At 49.3% G+C, this 14,066-nt stretch overlaps 1 protein-coding gene across 20 annotated transcripts in view; it reads right to left on the bottom strand.

Annotated features, from left to right (window-relative positions):
- The window catches only part of Rap1gap2 (RAP1 GTPase activating protein 2), a 251,824-nt gene that overhangs the window by 116,712 nt on the left and 121,046 nt on the right, over positions 1 to 14,066 (bottom strand). For 19 of the 20 annotated variants that reach the window (XM_087191600.1, XM_087191611.1, XM_021238357.2 and 16 more), the window contains one exon: positions 3,960 to 4,044. In XM_087191600.1, the coding sequence (XP_087047726.1) occupies positions 3,960 to 4,044 (85 nt within the window). Of the gene's footprint in view, positions 1 to 3,959; positions 4,045 to 4,506; positions 4,529 to 14,066 lie in introns of those variants that run through there. The other variant, XM_087191616.1, reaches the window with a different exon arrangement.

The following is a 14,066-nucleotide window of genomic DNA, read 5'->3' as shown; positions in this document are numbered from 1 at the left end:
TAACCACAGCTAAGGGCTGTCAGCCACAGAATGAACCCAAATGACAGTGACAAAGAAACCCTTAATCCAGGTACAACTGACAGGTTCACCACCAACCACAAAAGGGTTTAAACCCAGCCGGGGATTTAGCTCAGTGGTTCTGCCACCTGCCTCGAAAGCCCAAGGTCCCGAGTTCGACCCCCAGTACCAAAAAAAAGGGGGGGTTCAAACCCAGACTGAATCCTTAGGACAAACCTTTGCGTTCTTCCTCTGAGCTTGCCCTTGAGGCCTGGACAGAAATGTCACAGCAAGGAAATTCCTGAACTGAGTTCAAAGAAGAAAAAGACAGAGGACATGGGGCAGAAGATGCCTTCTGAAGATTGTGATTGCTCATCTGCTCTGGGCTTACCTAAGGCCCCCTAGCCCCAGGATGGACAGAGCAGAGCAGACTCCTGATCACCCTTACCCTGTGTCCTCTTGTACCCTCTGCCTTCCTCCTTTCAATATGTCTACACACTCAGGTCTGCCTATCTTTTGAGGTCGGTCTACATCTTTTGACTTTTTCACCACCTCCTCAGCACTCGGCAACTGCTGCCCCCCACACACATCCCATCCCTTTCCAAGACTGGTCTCAATTACAACCCAGCAACTTCCAGCCCACTCTGCCCAGGGGCCCCTGTGCACTCTATGTCCTGCTCGGTCTCTCTGCAGCTGCTCATCTGGCTGCCCTTCCCTCCGTGCGAAATGCTGCTCCTACACATCTAGGTCCAACATCTAGACATCTAGCACCAGCCTTTACCTGGGAGAACACCTCAAGGTGCCACCCCAGGAACCTCTTGTCTTCTCACTCCACCCTTTCCCTGGAGAGCTTCAATTCCCTTCTCCAGGAGAACCGCTCCAAGAGCCTGACCTCCAGCCCAGGCCCTTCTTCTAAGCCTGGCCAGGAATACCCAGCTGCTCGCTACATGCTGTTCCTGTCTCAGGCATGTTCAACTCAGTGTTTACATCGTGACCTTTCTCCTCCTTCCTGGGCCACCTTTATCTCGGAGAACAGCTTTGCCAAGTCCAGTTGCTCTAAAACTGGGCCCATTCTTGCCTCTTCTTTCTCCTCAAATCCTCTTATGTCATCAATCTACTGCTTGGGAAATCTGGAACCAGACTACTTCCAAACAACCCCATTGGCACCTTGGGGTCAGGCCCTATCCTTTCCCCATGGATTCACATGCAGTAGACTCTCATGCATATCTTAATTTCCACTCTGTCCCTCCCACAGATTCTCCTCACAACACCTAGGGTAATTGCTCCAAAGTCCCATCATCTTCATCTCTGGCAAAATCTTCAATGACCTCAGTGCCCTTAATTAAGAAAAACTCTGAAATCTTTAGCAAAACTGTCAAGGGTCTGCTTGATCTGGTCCCTACCTACGGGCCCAGCCTCTTGGTCCCTAACTCCAGATGCTCTGGCCATTCTGGTGCCTTCTGCCTCCCACCTCCAGTTCCTCCACAACCTTCTTTCTCCTCAGAGCCCCATAGCTCAAGCCCACAGCAGTGCTTCTCAAGTTGCCATAGGCCTACAACTCACCTGGAAAGATAGCTAAAATGCAGATTCTGATTCAGTGGTCTGGAGTTGGGCCTGAGATTCTACTGTGATTGGAGGCGGGGGCGGGGGGGGGGGTGCTGGGGCTCAAACTCAGGGCCTCCTGCGTGCTAGGCAAGTGCTCTACCACTGAGCTACATCCTCAGCCTAAAGTTCTCCTTCCATAAGGAGGTCCCAGATGATGCAGGTGTGCCTGGTTTCTTGACCTCAGAATAGCAAGGATGTAGAATGTGCTTTTCCTTTCTGACTCCACCTTTGTCTAAGTCCTACACAACTCTCAGGGCTCACCTTAAATACCTTCTTCTCTCAAAGAAGCCCTACCTATCCTTCTCCAAGAGCAGGTTAAAGTACCCTCAAGCCCCAAATTTTTATTTTCACTGGGCTACAAGTGGCTTCTCCTTTGAACATGCACCAAATTAAACTGTCATGTTTCATTCTTGTTATATTTTCAACTTTTGGCTCCTAGGGAGACTATCAGCTCCAAGAGAGCTGGGAACCACAATATCTTGTTCAGTCAGAGGCCACCAGCATCCAGCCCTGGGCCTACCACATCATCATCATCAGGATTAGAAAGGTATTGGTCTTACCTACCCTGCATCTATGTCCCTTCTTCTCATGGTAGTGCTTTAACTTTCCCTTGAGGAGCCATGTCTCCCCTACTCTCAATTCTTACAGTTTAGGTCATGAAACCCAGGCCTGGCCAATAACAGCCTTCCATCTCTCTGGCCACAGTGACTGATTCAGAGATAGACACGTGACAAATCATCTTCCTCCCTGGGACTTTTGTTAGAAGTACTGAGGAAAAGATTCTTCTCTTTTCACCGGGGGTCAGCCAGTAGGAGTAGCTGTCACCATCCTGCTACCACAGAGACAAAGAATGAAACCAACACAACATCGGCAGGGGAAGAAGTAGATTTCATGGATGCAGCCGTGCCTGGCACCTAGATTTACAGTTACAGAGGCAAAAAATTTCCTTTACGCCTAAGCCAAAGTAAGTTATGTCTCAGTCACTTGTGACCAAGAGACCTGACTAATGAAACATTTAGATAAATTTTGGGTGTTGAATGAATTAAATGAGTGTGTGAGTAAAGCCTGCCAAGAGCACTCCGAGACTCCTCCTGGTTTTTCAAGCTCTCCCTTCGAATTCCCACCATCCCAGCACAAACAAGCTTCCCACACCCAACTTTGAGATCACAGGCCAAAACTCAGAATAGAAACATGCTCCTCAGCTTCACCCTGTGCACACAAGCAACCCCTGCAGCTGGGTCAGATACCAGCACCAGCGCTAGAGTGGTGAATGACCTGGCTTTCAGGGCCTCCGGGTGCCCCACCAGGAGGAGAGTAGAGCTGTCCTCTGTTAGCACTGTGTCTCATCCTACCCTGTGTCCACCACTGAACACCAAACCCAATCAGGGCAGGCTCTGCTGCCTTTGCACATACTCCCTCCTGGTGAATGTAATGTGGCTTTGCAAGGTGAGCATCCAACATGGGATTTTTTTACCTTCTTCCTTTTCAGGTGTCAACTTGAAATAGATTAGGCCAGGGAAGCAGGGGAATAACATGGAGCAGCAGGGAAGAGATGTCTAATTCTTTCCTTGTAAGTCACCTCAGACCAGAGCCTTTGGACAGGGTCTAGATGTCCCTTTAGATGATTCAGGAAGCAAATGGCTTCTTCAGAGCCAGTCCCCATCGAACAAAGTATGAAACAGGGGAGCAGGTACAGGCAGGAAAATGGCTGAGCTAAAAGTCCTCCCTGAGGGCCAGAACAGGTGTATGTGGTCATCCTGCCCAGGGGACGAACAAGTGAGAGGACAGGTGTGGTAGGGGGAAATGACTCTCCCCTTTTGAGGAAGGGGAGGGTCCTCGGCCTCCTGGGATGGGATCCCCAGAAAAGAGCCTTATGAGTAAAGCACTGATAGAAAAAGAATTACTGGTCCCCCCAGAGCCTCCAGGGCAACTCTCCCACAGGGACTGGGGTGGAAGGGCTATCCCAGCCAGTCAGAGCCAGGTAAACCAGCCTGCAAGTGCTGCTCAAGTTCCGGGAGGGCCCACCTCCAGCCCCAGACAATCGTGGGCAGCAGCCCCTTCTCTTCCTCTGGCGTGGAGCCCTTGCTCCTGGTGGCTCCTGGCCCCTGCTCCTACCAAGCCCATTTCAGCCCCAGTCTCTCCTCACTACCTCTTGACACAAACGCCCCTGAGCCTCAATCACACTTTCCTCCTGCACTGGCAAGCTTAATTAGAGACACTGCCTCTAGAGGTGTCAGGCCCTCTACATAGCCCCCTGGGGTGGAAGCAGCTGGGCCGGGAGCCAAAAACAACAGCAAGGCTTCGAGGCTTTCCCTCACATGCCCTCCCTCCCAGCCTGTCGACTCTTACCCTCTTACCTTCATGGTGGGGGGTGCAGTGAGTGGAGGGGACAGTGGCTGGTCTGGGAGGGTCACATCCGAGCTGTTGGCCAGCTCCTGCTTCCTGTGAAGAGACCAAAGAACACAGAAGCAGTGAGCAAGAGCCTTCCTGTGCCTTTCCTATCTGCTCTAAGGGTGGGTGGGCTTGGGGAAACAGCTTAAAACACAGTGCAGAAAACTAGAGCAGGCTACGTTTCCTTACTGACATGTACCAGCATCTACAGCATGCCACTCTAAGGGTGGTCCCTGGGCCACCAGCATCCTCTGGGAACTTTTCAGAAATGCAAGTTCTCAGGTGCATGCCAGACTCTCCAGAAGTGAAGCCCAAGAATCTGTTTAGAAAGCTTACAGGTAACTCTAGTGCACCTGAAATCTCAGAACCATGGATCTAAAGAGACATAAGACTGGGTCAGGGAGGGAAGACAAGGGACTAGGGGTCAACGTGTGAGATGCATTCTCTCTTGGGCCCCTCTGACACACACACACACACACACACACACACACGCACACACACACGCACACTGACCTTGGGATGCCAGGGCTACCTGCTGTGTGAGCAGCAGGTAAGACTTATTTTAGTCCATGTGGGCTAGGACCCAGGAGAGGCAGCTAAACAGAGTTGTGTCACCATGGCAACATGACTGGGACAAGCTCGCCACACTCACACACTCCCCACTTCCCATCTGGCCCTTTTGCTGGTGACCAGGAAGAGCTTGTTTGCTGTCCCATCATCAGGCAGACTGTTCGGGGTGGGAGAAAGCTCCAGAGTGAGTTATGCAAGAGGGCCAGCTGGCCAGAACCTGGGGAATCCCCAGCACAGGGACACTGGTGTCTGGGACATGCCTGGATATAGCCCAAGAGGGAACGGGAAGGCAAAGATAACAGTACTGAGAACCTACAAAGACCAGGCTAAGCCCTCAAAGCCCCCAGCTTTATAAGAGCCCCACCTTAAAGCAGCCAAGAGTCAGCCTCACACCTGTGTCCCATTTAAATGATCAAAGGATCCCACCACCACCACTGCCACCTGGAGGGAATGCTTCTGTACCTATTTCCAGCCCACGTCCTGTCAGTGGAGGTGACAACTCCAACCGAAGCTCTCTTCATGAGAGAAGCCCCCATTCCCTACAGAAAGCCAGGAGGAGGAAGGGAAGGAAGAAAGGAAGGATATCGAGGATGGCAGCACTACCCACAGGTCCCCTAAGGTGAGGACAAGGGCATCTTTCCTGTGGGTCTGAAAGTCTAGTAGGAAAAATCAAGCAAAGAGGGGAGGGAAGGGAATCCCCCTCCCAGACCTGTGGCCCCTGGCCCATTCCTCTGGAGATAGCTTGTAAACACCCTGATCAGCAGCAGCTCTGGCTCTCCAGGAACCCATAGAGGAGGGCAATGCTGGCAAGTTTTTAATATCACCAATCAAGGGACATTCATACACAGTCATGCTGTATGGTTTTGTGTCCACATCCAGGGGACCACAGCAGATGTGATTACTGTCCAAGGACTGTAAGTCCTGGAAAAAAAGGTCCCCAACCCCAACCCTCCCTGGTCTGAGACCCTCTCCACTGTGTCGGCTTATTTCCAGAATCCAGGACTCATCCCTAGGGAGTAGTTAGAACCATCAAGTAGGAACACAAGGCAGTTTCAAGTCAGAATAATTTTCCAAGTGATACCTGGGAGCAGAAATGAACACCCAAGGTTAACAGACTCATAGTAGCCCCAGCACTGTGTCCTGGACTCCAGAGAGGAAGCCCAGGTAGGCAGAAGGCTTGGATGGCTGCAGCCCTCAAAAAGATCAGAACTCAGAGTACATACACATCAACCCTTGGCTGCAAATTATAGAGTCCACCTTGCCTTGGTATACACAGGGCTCTGGGTAATACCTACACGAGCCGCACTGTACCATCACCAGCTCTCCCCCCTATTTAAGAGCTGACCACCTTATGAGAAGAAAAGGTAACCATGTAAAGACATAGACAAATGGAGAACCCCATGTGACAATGGAGGCAGAAATCAGAGTGATGTGGCTGCAAGCAAAGGAATGCCAAGGATTGCCGGCACTGCCAGAAGCTAGAAGAGACAAGGAAGGATGTTTCCCCAGAACCTTCTGAGAGCACATGGGCCTGGTAACATACTGATCTTGGACTTCTGAGCCAATAAACATCTGTTTCTTTAACCCACCTAGTTTTTGCACTTGGTAATGGCAGCTCTAGGAAAGCCATACACAGCCCAGGTCTCTGGCTCTAGCCTTGGCCTTGTAACTGGAGAACCAGATGCAAGATGAAATCCCTGCTCCTGCCTCACCATCCCTGCTCTGATCAGCTGTGCTTGACCTTGTCCTGCCCCAGTCCTCACCAGAATAACATGTGCATGTGAGCCACCCTGCCCCCAAGGACAGCCAGACCTGACCCAGCTACCAGCTGGTACACAGATAAGAAAATTAAAAAAAAAAAAAAAAAAAGAAAGATAAGATAGAGTAAGACCCAGCACTCACTGTAATTCCAGCCCTTTCTTTCCCACCTAGGCAAACATATCACATATGTGTAGTTCAAAGTGATATGGTTATATCAAGGATAACCTTGACTCTGTTTTCATTTATATAAGCAGAGGTGACAACTTTCTTGTGAATCACAGTAATCTTGCCATGTGCCATGGCCCTGAGATCAATCCAGCCATAAAGTGCTCTAATACACAGGGTCCCAGACCCACGGGGACCCACAGGGACCCATAAGAGGAGGTGTTGGTGATAGAGACAACCTTGGAAGAAGGAAAAGGAGGATGGAGAAGGCAGAGGGAAAGGAAGACTATCCGCTCCACTGGAAAAGAAGGGAGTAGGGCAGCTGAATGGGAAAGTCCAAAGAGCCTCCTTCCTCCACCTGGGGTCCCAGACATGCTCCCCACTCAGCATCTCTGCTGCCCGGAGTTTCAAAGCGATGGGGTCCCCCACCCTGGGAATTTGTCCCTGGAAGCATGAGAGATTTCAGGGCAGAGGGGAGGGCTCAGGGAGGCCAGGAGTGGTTTCAGCTAGCCTCAGCCAAATGCAGCTCCAGCAGGAAAAGATCAAAGGGCCTTGGAGTGGAAGACAGTTCACCTAAACTAAACAGGGCTGGTTCATCAGACAGGGCTGGGCGGATCACAGGAGTGGTCCTATGATGGCACCCAGACCTCCAGGGTCCTTGCCTCCACCTTCAGGTGGCTCTGCCCCAGACCCTCAAGGTCATGCAACTATCCACCAACACTCGCAAATTCCTGTGGCGAGCACCCTACACCAGGAACCAAGAGATTCCTGGGTTCAGGGTCTGTTCTACCTGCTACTCTACTGTATGACCTTGGTTAAGTTACTTCACGTCTCTGTGCCTCAGTTCCTTCACCTGCAAAGAGGCGGGCAACAATGTTCTGAGGATCAAAAGTAATGGCTATGAAATAAAACATGAAGTCCTATTACAATGTAGCCTGTAATGATCATATGACTTAGAAAATGGTGATCTGGTCTCCATGGGGAGACTGAGAAGCCAAGGTGCAGAGCTGTTTAAGTATCTTGGAAAACATTCCTGGCATCTCAAATAAGCACCAATTCTAACCCTGGGGATTTACTTGTAGGACCATAACCTCTAGTTAATAATCAACAGCAGGAAAAACACCTACCTAGCAGCAGATGGCTCTGGGGCCAGGTGTAAGGCCTCCCTCTGGCACAGAGTTCTGGGAAACCTGCAAACTCCACTTTCCTGCATCTCTCACCACCCCACTGCCCCAACCACACACAGCTTTTGCCTTCCAAGCAGCCAAACTAGAAGAGTACAGACAGCTGAATGCTGTAAAGAGCTTGGGGGGGTGGGGGGGGTGAAAAATGTGAGTCACAGTAGCCAAAAGGTGGAAACAACCCAAACATCCATCAACCAACAAATCCAATCATTCCATACAATGGAATATGTTCAGTCATAAAAAGAGATGAAGTAATCATACACGCTACAACTTAGATGAACCTTGAAAACACACACGGGAAAAAGGATGGGCACAAAGGGCCACATATTATATGATTCCCATTTGTGTGAAAAGTCCAAAACAGGAAATCCAGAAATAAAAAGTAGATTACCAGGGACCGGGGATTTAGCTCAGTAGTTCCAGCACCTGCCGCGCAAGTGTAAGGTCCCAAGTTCCATCCCAGGTACCAAAAAAAAAAAAAAAAAAGTTGCTAGAGGGCTTGAGGGAGGAGGGAACAGGGACTACCTGCTATTAGGTCAGAGGTTTTTTTTGAGGTGATAAAAATGTTCTGGAACTAGACCGTGGTAATGGTTGCACAATGTTGTGAGTATATTAAAACCTACTCAAACATTTATATTATATTATATATTATATTATATTATATTATATTACAGAAGGACGGATTCTATGATATATGAATTATATCTCAGTTCTTGAAGAAAGAACAAAGGGGGGTCAAATGGACTCCATCTGTCATTCCTGCTTCTTAGTTTCCTCTCCTGCTGCCTGCTGGTGTCCCCAAGGGCTCAAGTGATGCACATTCTTGCTTTGTGGCCATGGCAGTGAAGGCTCAAAGTGCTGAGCAGGGCTTCCTTTCCACCCCAGCCTGTTGAAAGCCACACTTCTCTGCCCCACACCCAACACTCTAAAGTACCTGCAGCACAGCCACCCATATGGAAACATTTTACACTTCTAACTTTGCCCATTTCCCATCCTATATGACCAACTAGACTGGACACAATAGTGCAAAAAAATAAAAAATGAAATGCTTCAAGAGAAATCATCATGGGCCGGGGATTTAGCTCAGTGGTTTCACCATCTGCCTTGCAAGCGCAAGGTCCCAAGTTCAATCCCCAGTACCAAAAAATCAAAGAGAGAGAGAAATCATCATGAGAAACAGACATAATGAGAGAAGTCGGGACTAGTTCTAACCAGCTAATGCTGATGAGCTGGACCCTCACAATCGTGAGTCTGCTTTCCTCTCTACAAAAGGGGCAAGCTGCCTCCCATCTCCTAATCCCTCTACAACTCCTCAACATGACTCATGTCTTAGTTCTCATGGTGGCAGAAAATTGCATGCTCACTGGGCAAGCCAGGCCAGGGAGGTACAGCAGAGACTGGGTGTGGTGGAGGCTGAAGGTTAGTGCCCAAGGAAGTCTTCCTGGCCATCTATGGAGTCCCAAGGCCCAGCAGCATAATCACATGGCCCTCATACCAGCAGCTCTGGGGCATCCCCAAGAATGGGAAATGACATTCAAGAATATCCATCCATACTGGCAGGACAGCAGGAGTAAAGGGCCTGGTTCTGGCCTTGGGAGGCAGGTAGACAGTGTGCATAGTGGTTCAAAAGCAGTGGTTTTAGTGTCCAATAGGCCCAGACTTGAATACCAGCATCACCCCTGATCATCTATGCAGTCAGGTTATTTCACTTCTCTGTTCTTCATCTGTGAAATGGTATAACCACCTGCCTCATTGCTTTGAAGGAGGCTGCAAAACACTTGGCATGGTGCCTGGGTGTTGCAGCAGAAACGCAATACATGGCTGCCACTGCTGGGGTGGTGGCTGTTGCTGCCACGGTTTCAGTCAAACCAACTGGACAAAACAGGAACGTGGAGGAGAGGCTGATGCAGAAAGCCAGTAAGAGGGCAGAAGTGGACAGAGGGCAGGAATGCATTCAACTCTGGGGTACTTGATGCCCCACATACTATGAACCCTAAGTCTAGAAGGCAGGAACATGAAAGCCCCTGCTGCTGTGTGGGGGCCACTAGGTCCTGGGTGTGTGTACCTGGCATAATTCCAAGCCCCATGGGGAAAGACATAGAGGTGAGAGCATTTACGTCAACACTGCTCTGCCTGGGGCAAGAGTGAAAGGGAGAAAGTTGCACCGGGCCAGCAGAACTGGTTGGGGGGTGAGGGCAGAGGTGCAGGACTCCAGAGTGGAGGCTCTGGCAGGTAGAGTGGATACCTTGAAAGGCCCCTTGGGAAAAAGTGCGTGTTGCTCACCTACTGCTACTGCTGACTTGGGTGTCCCATCCCACTCTGTGCCCTCCAAAAGGAACCCAGAGGGCCGGGGATTTAGCTCAGTGGTTCCACTGCCTGCCTCACAAGTTCAAGGTCCCGAGTTCGATCTCCAGTACCAAAAAAAAATAAAAACATAAAAGGAGCCCAGAGATTGTTGGACCTGTGAGGATTCAAAATTCCCCAAAATGGCAACTCCCACACCCAATTCAATCCCAAGGTTCACAAATGCTAAGACCAGCAGCCCCTGGGAGAAACCATTAGATCCCACTGAATAACCTAATTATATAGACAAGGACACTGAGGCCCACAGTGTCAGAGCACTTGCCCAAAACCATGCCTCCCTCCTCTTCTCCGAAGAGGCAGTTTCCAAATCACTCCAGCCCAACTGTACAGGAAGAGAGCAGCCATGCTTCTGGAAGAACTCGTTGGGAAACACAACTCATTTATGGACAGGTATGTGTAATGTACCTACTGAATGCTGGGGCCCTATGCAAGGAGGGAGAAGGTTCAAGGGGTCTACAGGTCACCTCCAGAAGTGGATGGATGGCAGAGGCATGTGCCAGAGAGCCACAAGCCCCGGGGCCATACAGGAGGTGTGCCCAGTGCACCAGGTGGGGCTTTGTGGCAGCCCATGCCCTGAGCAACAAGATGCAGCTGCACACAAGAACCTAGGTAGGCCCAGGGAAGGCTCTGCAGCTACAACTGCAAAAGACACCCTGCATTCTCTCTGGGTGCATTAGGTGCAGATGACACTGCCCTTCCCCGGAGGACCCTAAAGCCCTAGACTAGGCCAAGGGTAGGAGAAAGGGCAACAGTCAAAAGAAGCAGAACACAACAAGGCGAACCCAGAAAAACAGCATGGCCCTCAGCAGCCCCGGAAAGGCACTGCTGAACTTCCTCCTGCAGTATCTCAGGGGGAAGGACCAACCTAACCTACCTATGAGGGCAAGCCATCACCCCCTTATTTGGAAAATAAGCCTTTGCCAAACAAGCAACTTTTAGAGTTAATGCTTCACAGTTCACATATGAGCCAGTGGTAACTAACTCCAGGGGTTCAGTGTAGGCCCAAGGCCACAGTCAGAAAATGCAAGATGTGAACCTCATTCCAGAGACCTCCAACTCCAAACCCATTGCTCTTTCCCAGAAAGCCAGCTCCGCCTGGCCAGCATGCCACTGTAGGATGTGAGGAGAGGACACCAGCCACGGCCGTCTTCTGTCCTCTATACTTGAGTTCCTGGAGATCCAGGGTGGGCTGTGTCTCAGCATACATACTAGCAACTGTCTCATGAGCATCTGAGAATATGACCTTCTCAAGGTACGAGGAGCGAAATGCAAAAACCATCCTGAAGGCACTGCATACCATTTGCCAGACATTAATTGTGGGGTACAGGCGAAAAAAAGAACAGAATAAAATGTCATGGGACGAAGGCAAGAGAGGCCCAGGCCTCCTTGAGGGTTGGTTGAGGTATCCCAGAGGAAGTAACAGTTGCCTAAGCCCAGAGGGAAAGGCCAAGAGAAGCTGGAAGGAAAAAGCACAGAGCAGAGGCACACAGGGGCAAAGTGAATGGCATGGTGCTGTGGAAAGCAGAGATCGCTGATACTCAGGAAGCATGTACAGGCACATGGTAGGTCCTTGAGAGGCAAATGCCAGAAAACAGTCCCCAAGAGCTTCTCAGGTCCTAGGGACTGCCTGAAGTGATCCTTATATACTCCCATTCATTACAATCCCTTGGAGGAAATATTATTGACCCTATTTTACAGATGGAAAACCAAGGCTCAGAGAGGTTAAGTAATTTGTACAAAGTCCCTGCAAAGAAGCAAATCAAGGCTTAGATCCATGCAGTTTGGCTCCAAAGTCCATGACCTTAACCACCATACCACACTATCTCTGAACAAGAAAAGGCACTAGTTCAAAGGCCTTCCAGGTCCCACCACTTTCCCGAGTGAGGTTCGTGGGGTGCATCCTATTGCCAGTCTGGGGTCGTCTGCATTTTAAGTGTCATTCTGATCTTTTACAGTGATTTATTCATAGCACTGCCACCCTGATTCTCCTCTGATAGTGGTAGCATAAAGTTGCCTTCTAGGACAAATCCATTAAAAGTAAAATTGAACCAGTTAAAGGAAAATACTAAGCAACTCACATAGGTGGCCCACAAACATGACATAATCAGCCAAGGTGGGGCTGAGGATGGCTGAAGTGGGGAAGCAGGCACCAAGTGATCTGAACTCTGTCCAAGGCAGGCCCTGGCTGGAGTGCAGGGCTGTGTGGTGGACTCCAGGGCAGCAGAGAGGAGAGGGAAAGCACCAATTAGTTGAAGGTAGGGGAAGGAATGAAATGGAAGAGGTTCCCCTGGGCTTAGGGCTACAGAAATGAAAATAAGGGGCAAAACTAATAGGGCTTGGCCTCTGGAGGTAAAAGAGGAAGACGTCTGACTATACCAAAGCACTCGAGTTTCAGAAAACTGAATGACTGGTGCTTCAACCATGATACAGACCAAGGAGAAGAACTGGGTTCACAAGAGGCAGATGATAAGGCATTCAATTCAGACACACAGAGTTAAGGTCTCCAGGACACCCAAGATGAGTTGGAAAAGAACTTAGCCTAACCAGAAAAACAGGTGTATTGAGCAAAGAAGGAGGCTGAGGCCAGGAGAAGAGAGGGGGTCTCAGGGGAATCTGTAGGGCTAAGAAAACAAAAAGGGACAGGAGGGAGAGGCAAGTGCTAAAGAGGGGCTGACAAGCAGGTCACCTGCTACAGAGAGCCTGCATTTCCCAAGTGCTGAAGAAATCCCTAACCCACCTGCCTGTGGCCTTCTTACAATGCACAGTGTTCTTGGGAAACTGCCAGCTGAGCAGCTTTGTTCACATGGTCAGCACTCGCTGGCTATAGCTGGAGGAAGCTACATCATGGTCAGGGCAAAGGCAGCCAGCTCCCAAGGTTACAGACAGCTTTGGAATCAAGCACACAGGCACAGAACAGCAGCACCTTCCCAGCCTGTGGGTTCTTCTTAACCTGGACAGCAAGGGCGTGAGTGCTCCTTTTATGATTCACTCAGTTTGGGTGTATGACATTTACCATAATAAAACATCATTTTTAAGTAGGAAAAAGTATGTTCTTTCATTTCCTTTAGGAAACAGAGATAGAGGTATCATTAAGCCTGTTGAAACTTCCATGATGAATATGTCAGACTGACCACACGGATTTATTTCATTCCTTCTGAAGCCCTTTAAAATAATATTAGGGGGGAAGTGGGAACTGACAGGACAATGTAATGGAAGAGGCAAACTCAGCCTATGGAAGATTACAGATGCTTGGAAGATGGGCAACAGAAAAAAGATGGTAACTACCCTGGCAGAGTGGTGGAAGCTGCAGCTCACATGTCCACACAGGAGGAGGGAGCTGAAAAGAGGATGTTCCAGGTCTGTACATTTGAGATGCAGGACCAAAGCTGGGGGAAGGTCTCATACTTAAGATGCTGCCTCTTCTTATCACTTCTCCACCAGTCAGATGATGTCCCAAATTCCCACCACTGTGAGAAATTGAACAATCTGTGAGAAAAGGTAATACCTGAGTTTCTCTAAGGAAAAGCAAAGCTTGCTTACTGACCACCACCCCCTGCATGGAAGCCCCCAGGCAGAAAGCCAGCCCACCCACACAAAGCTCCTAATCCACTTCATAGCATCTCACTCTTGGGTACAGCAAGAAACAAAAGAAAGAGCAGACATTTAAGAAAAAAAGAAAACACACAAGAAGAACCTGAAGGAAAGAGACAATTAAAGAACCAATGGAAACTAAAAAACACTGTAATCAATATCCTCAGAGAGAGATTTTGTATCCTTGATGCTGGAGAGAATGCTATAAAAACAGAATGATCAGGGTACAAGAAAGAGATCTTAGAAATCAGAAATATGATTGGAAGACTAAGTTGAGGAAGTTTCCCCAAAAGTAGAACAAAAAGACAACGATATCAAAAATGAAAATATCAGAGGATCCAATGTCTGACCAATGAAAGTTCTAGAAAGAAGTAACAGACAAAAGGAAGGGGACCTGTAATAGCAAATATCCAAAGTTGGCCCCTGGATGAGCCACAT

The sequence above is a fragment of the Heterocephalus glaber genome, unplaced genomic scaffold, assembly GCF_053883595.1.
Source record: "Heterocephalus glaber isolate CG9 unplaced genomic scaffold, H.glaber_assembly_v1.0 deba00001564, whole genome shotgun sequence".
Classification (NCBI taxonomy): domain Eukaryota; kingdom Metazoa; phylum Chordata; class Mammalia; order Rodentia; family Bathyergidae; genus Heterocephalus; species Heterocephalus glaber.
The sequence above is the reverse complement of the archived record's forward strand: the minus strand, read 5'-3'. Positions and strand labels throughout refer to the sequence as shown.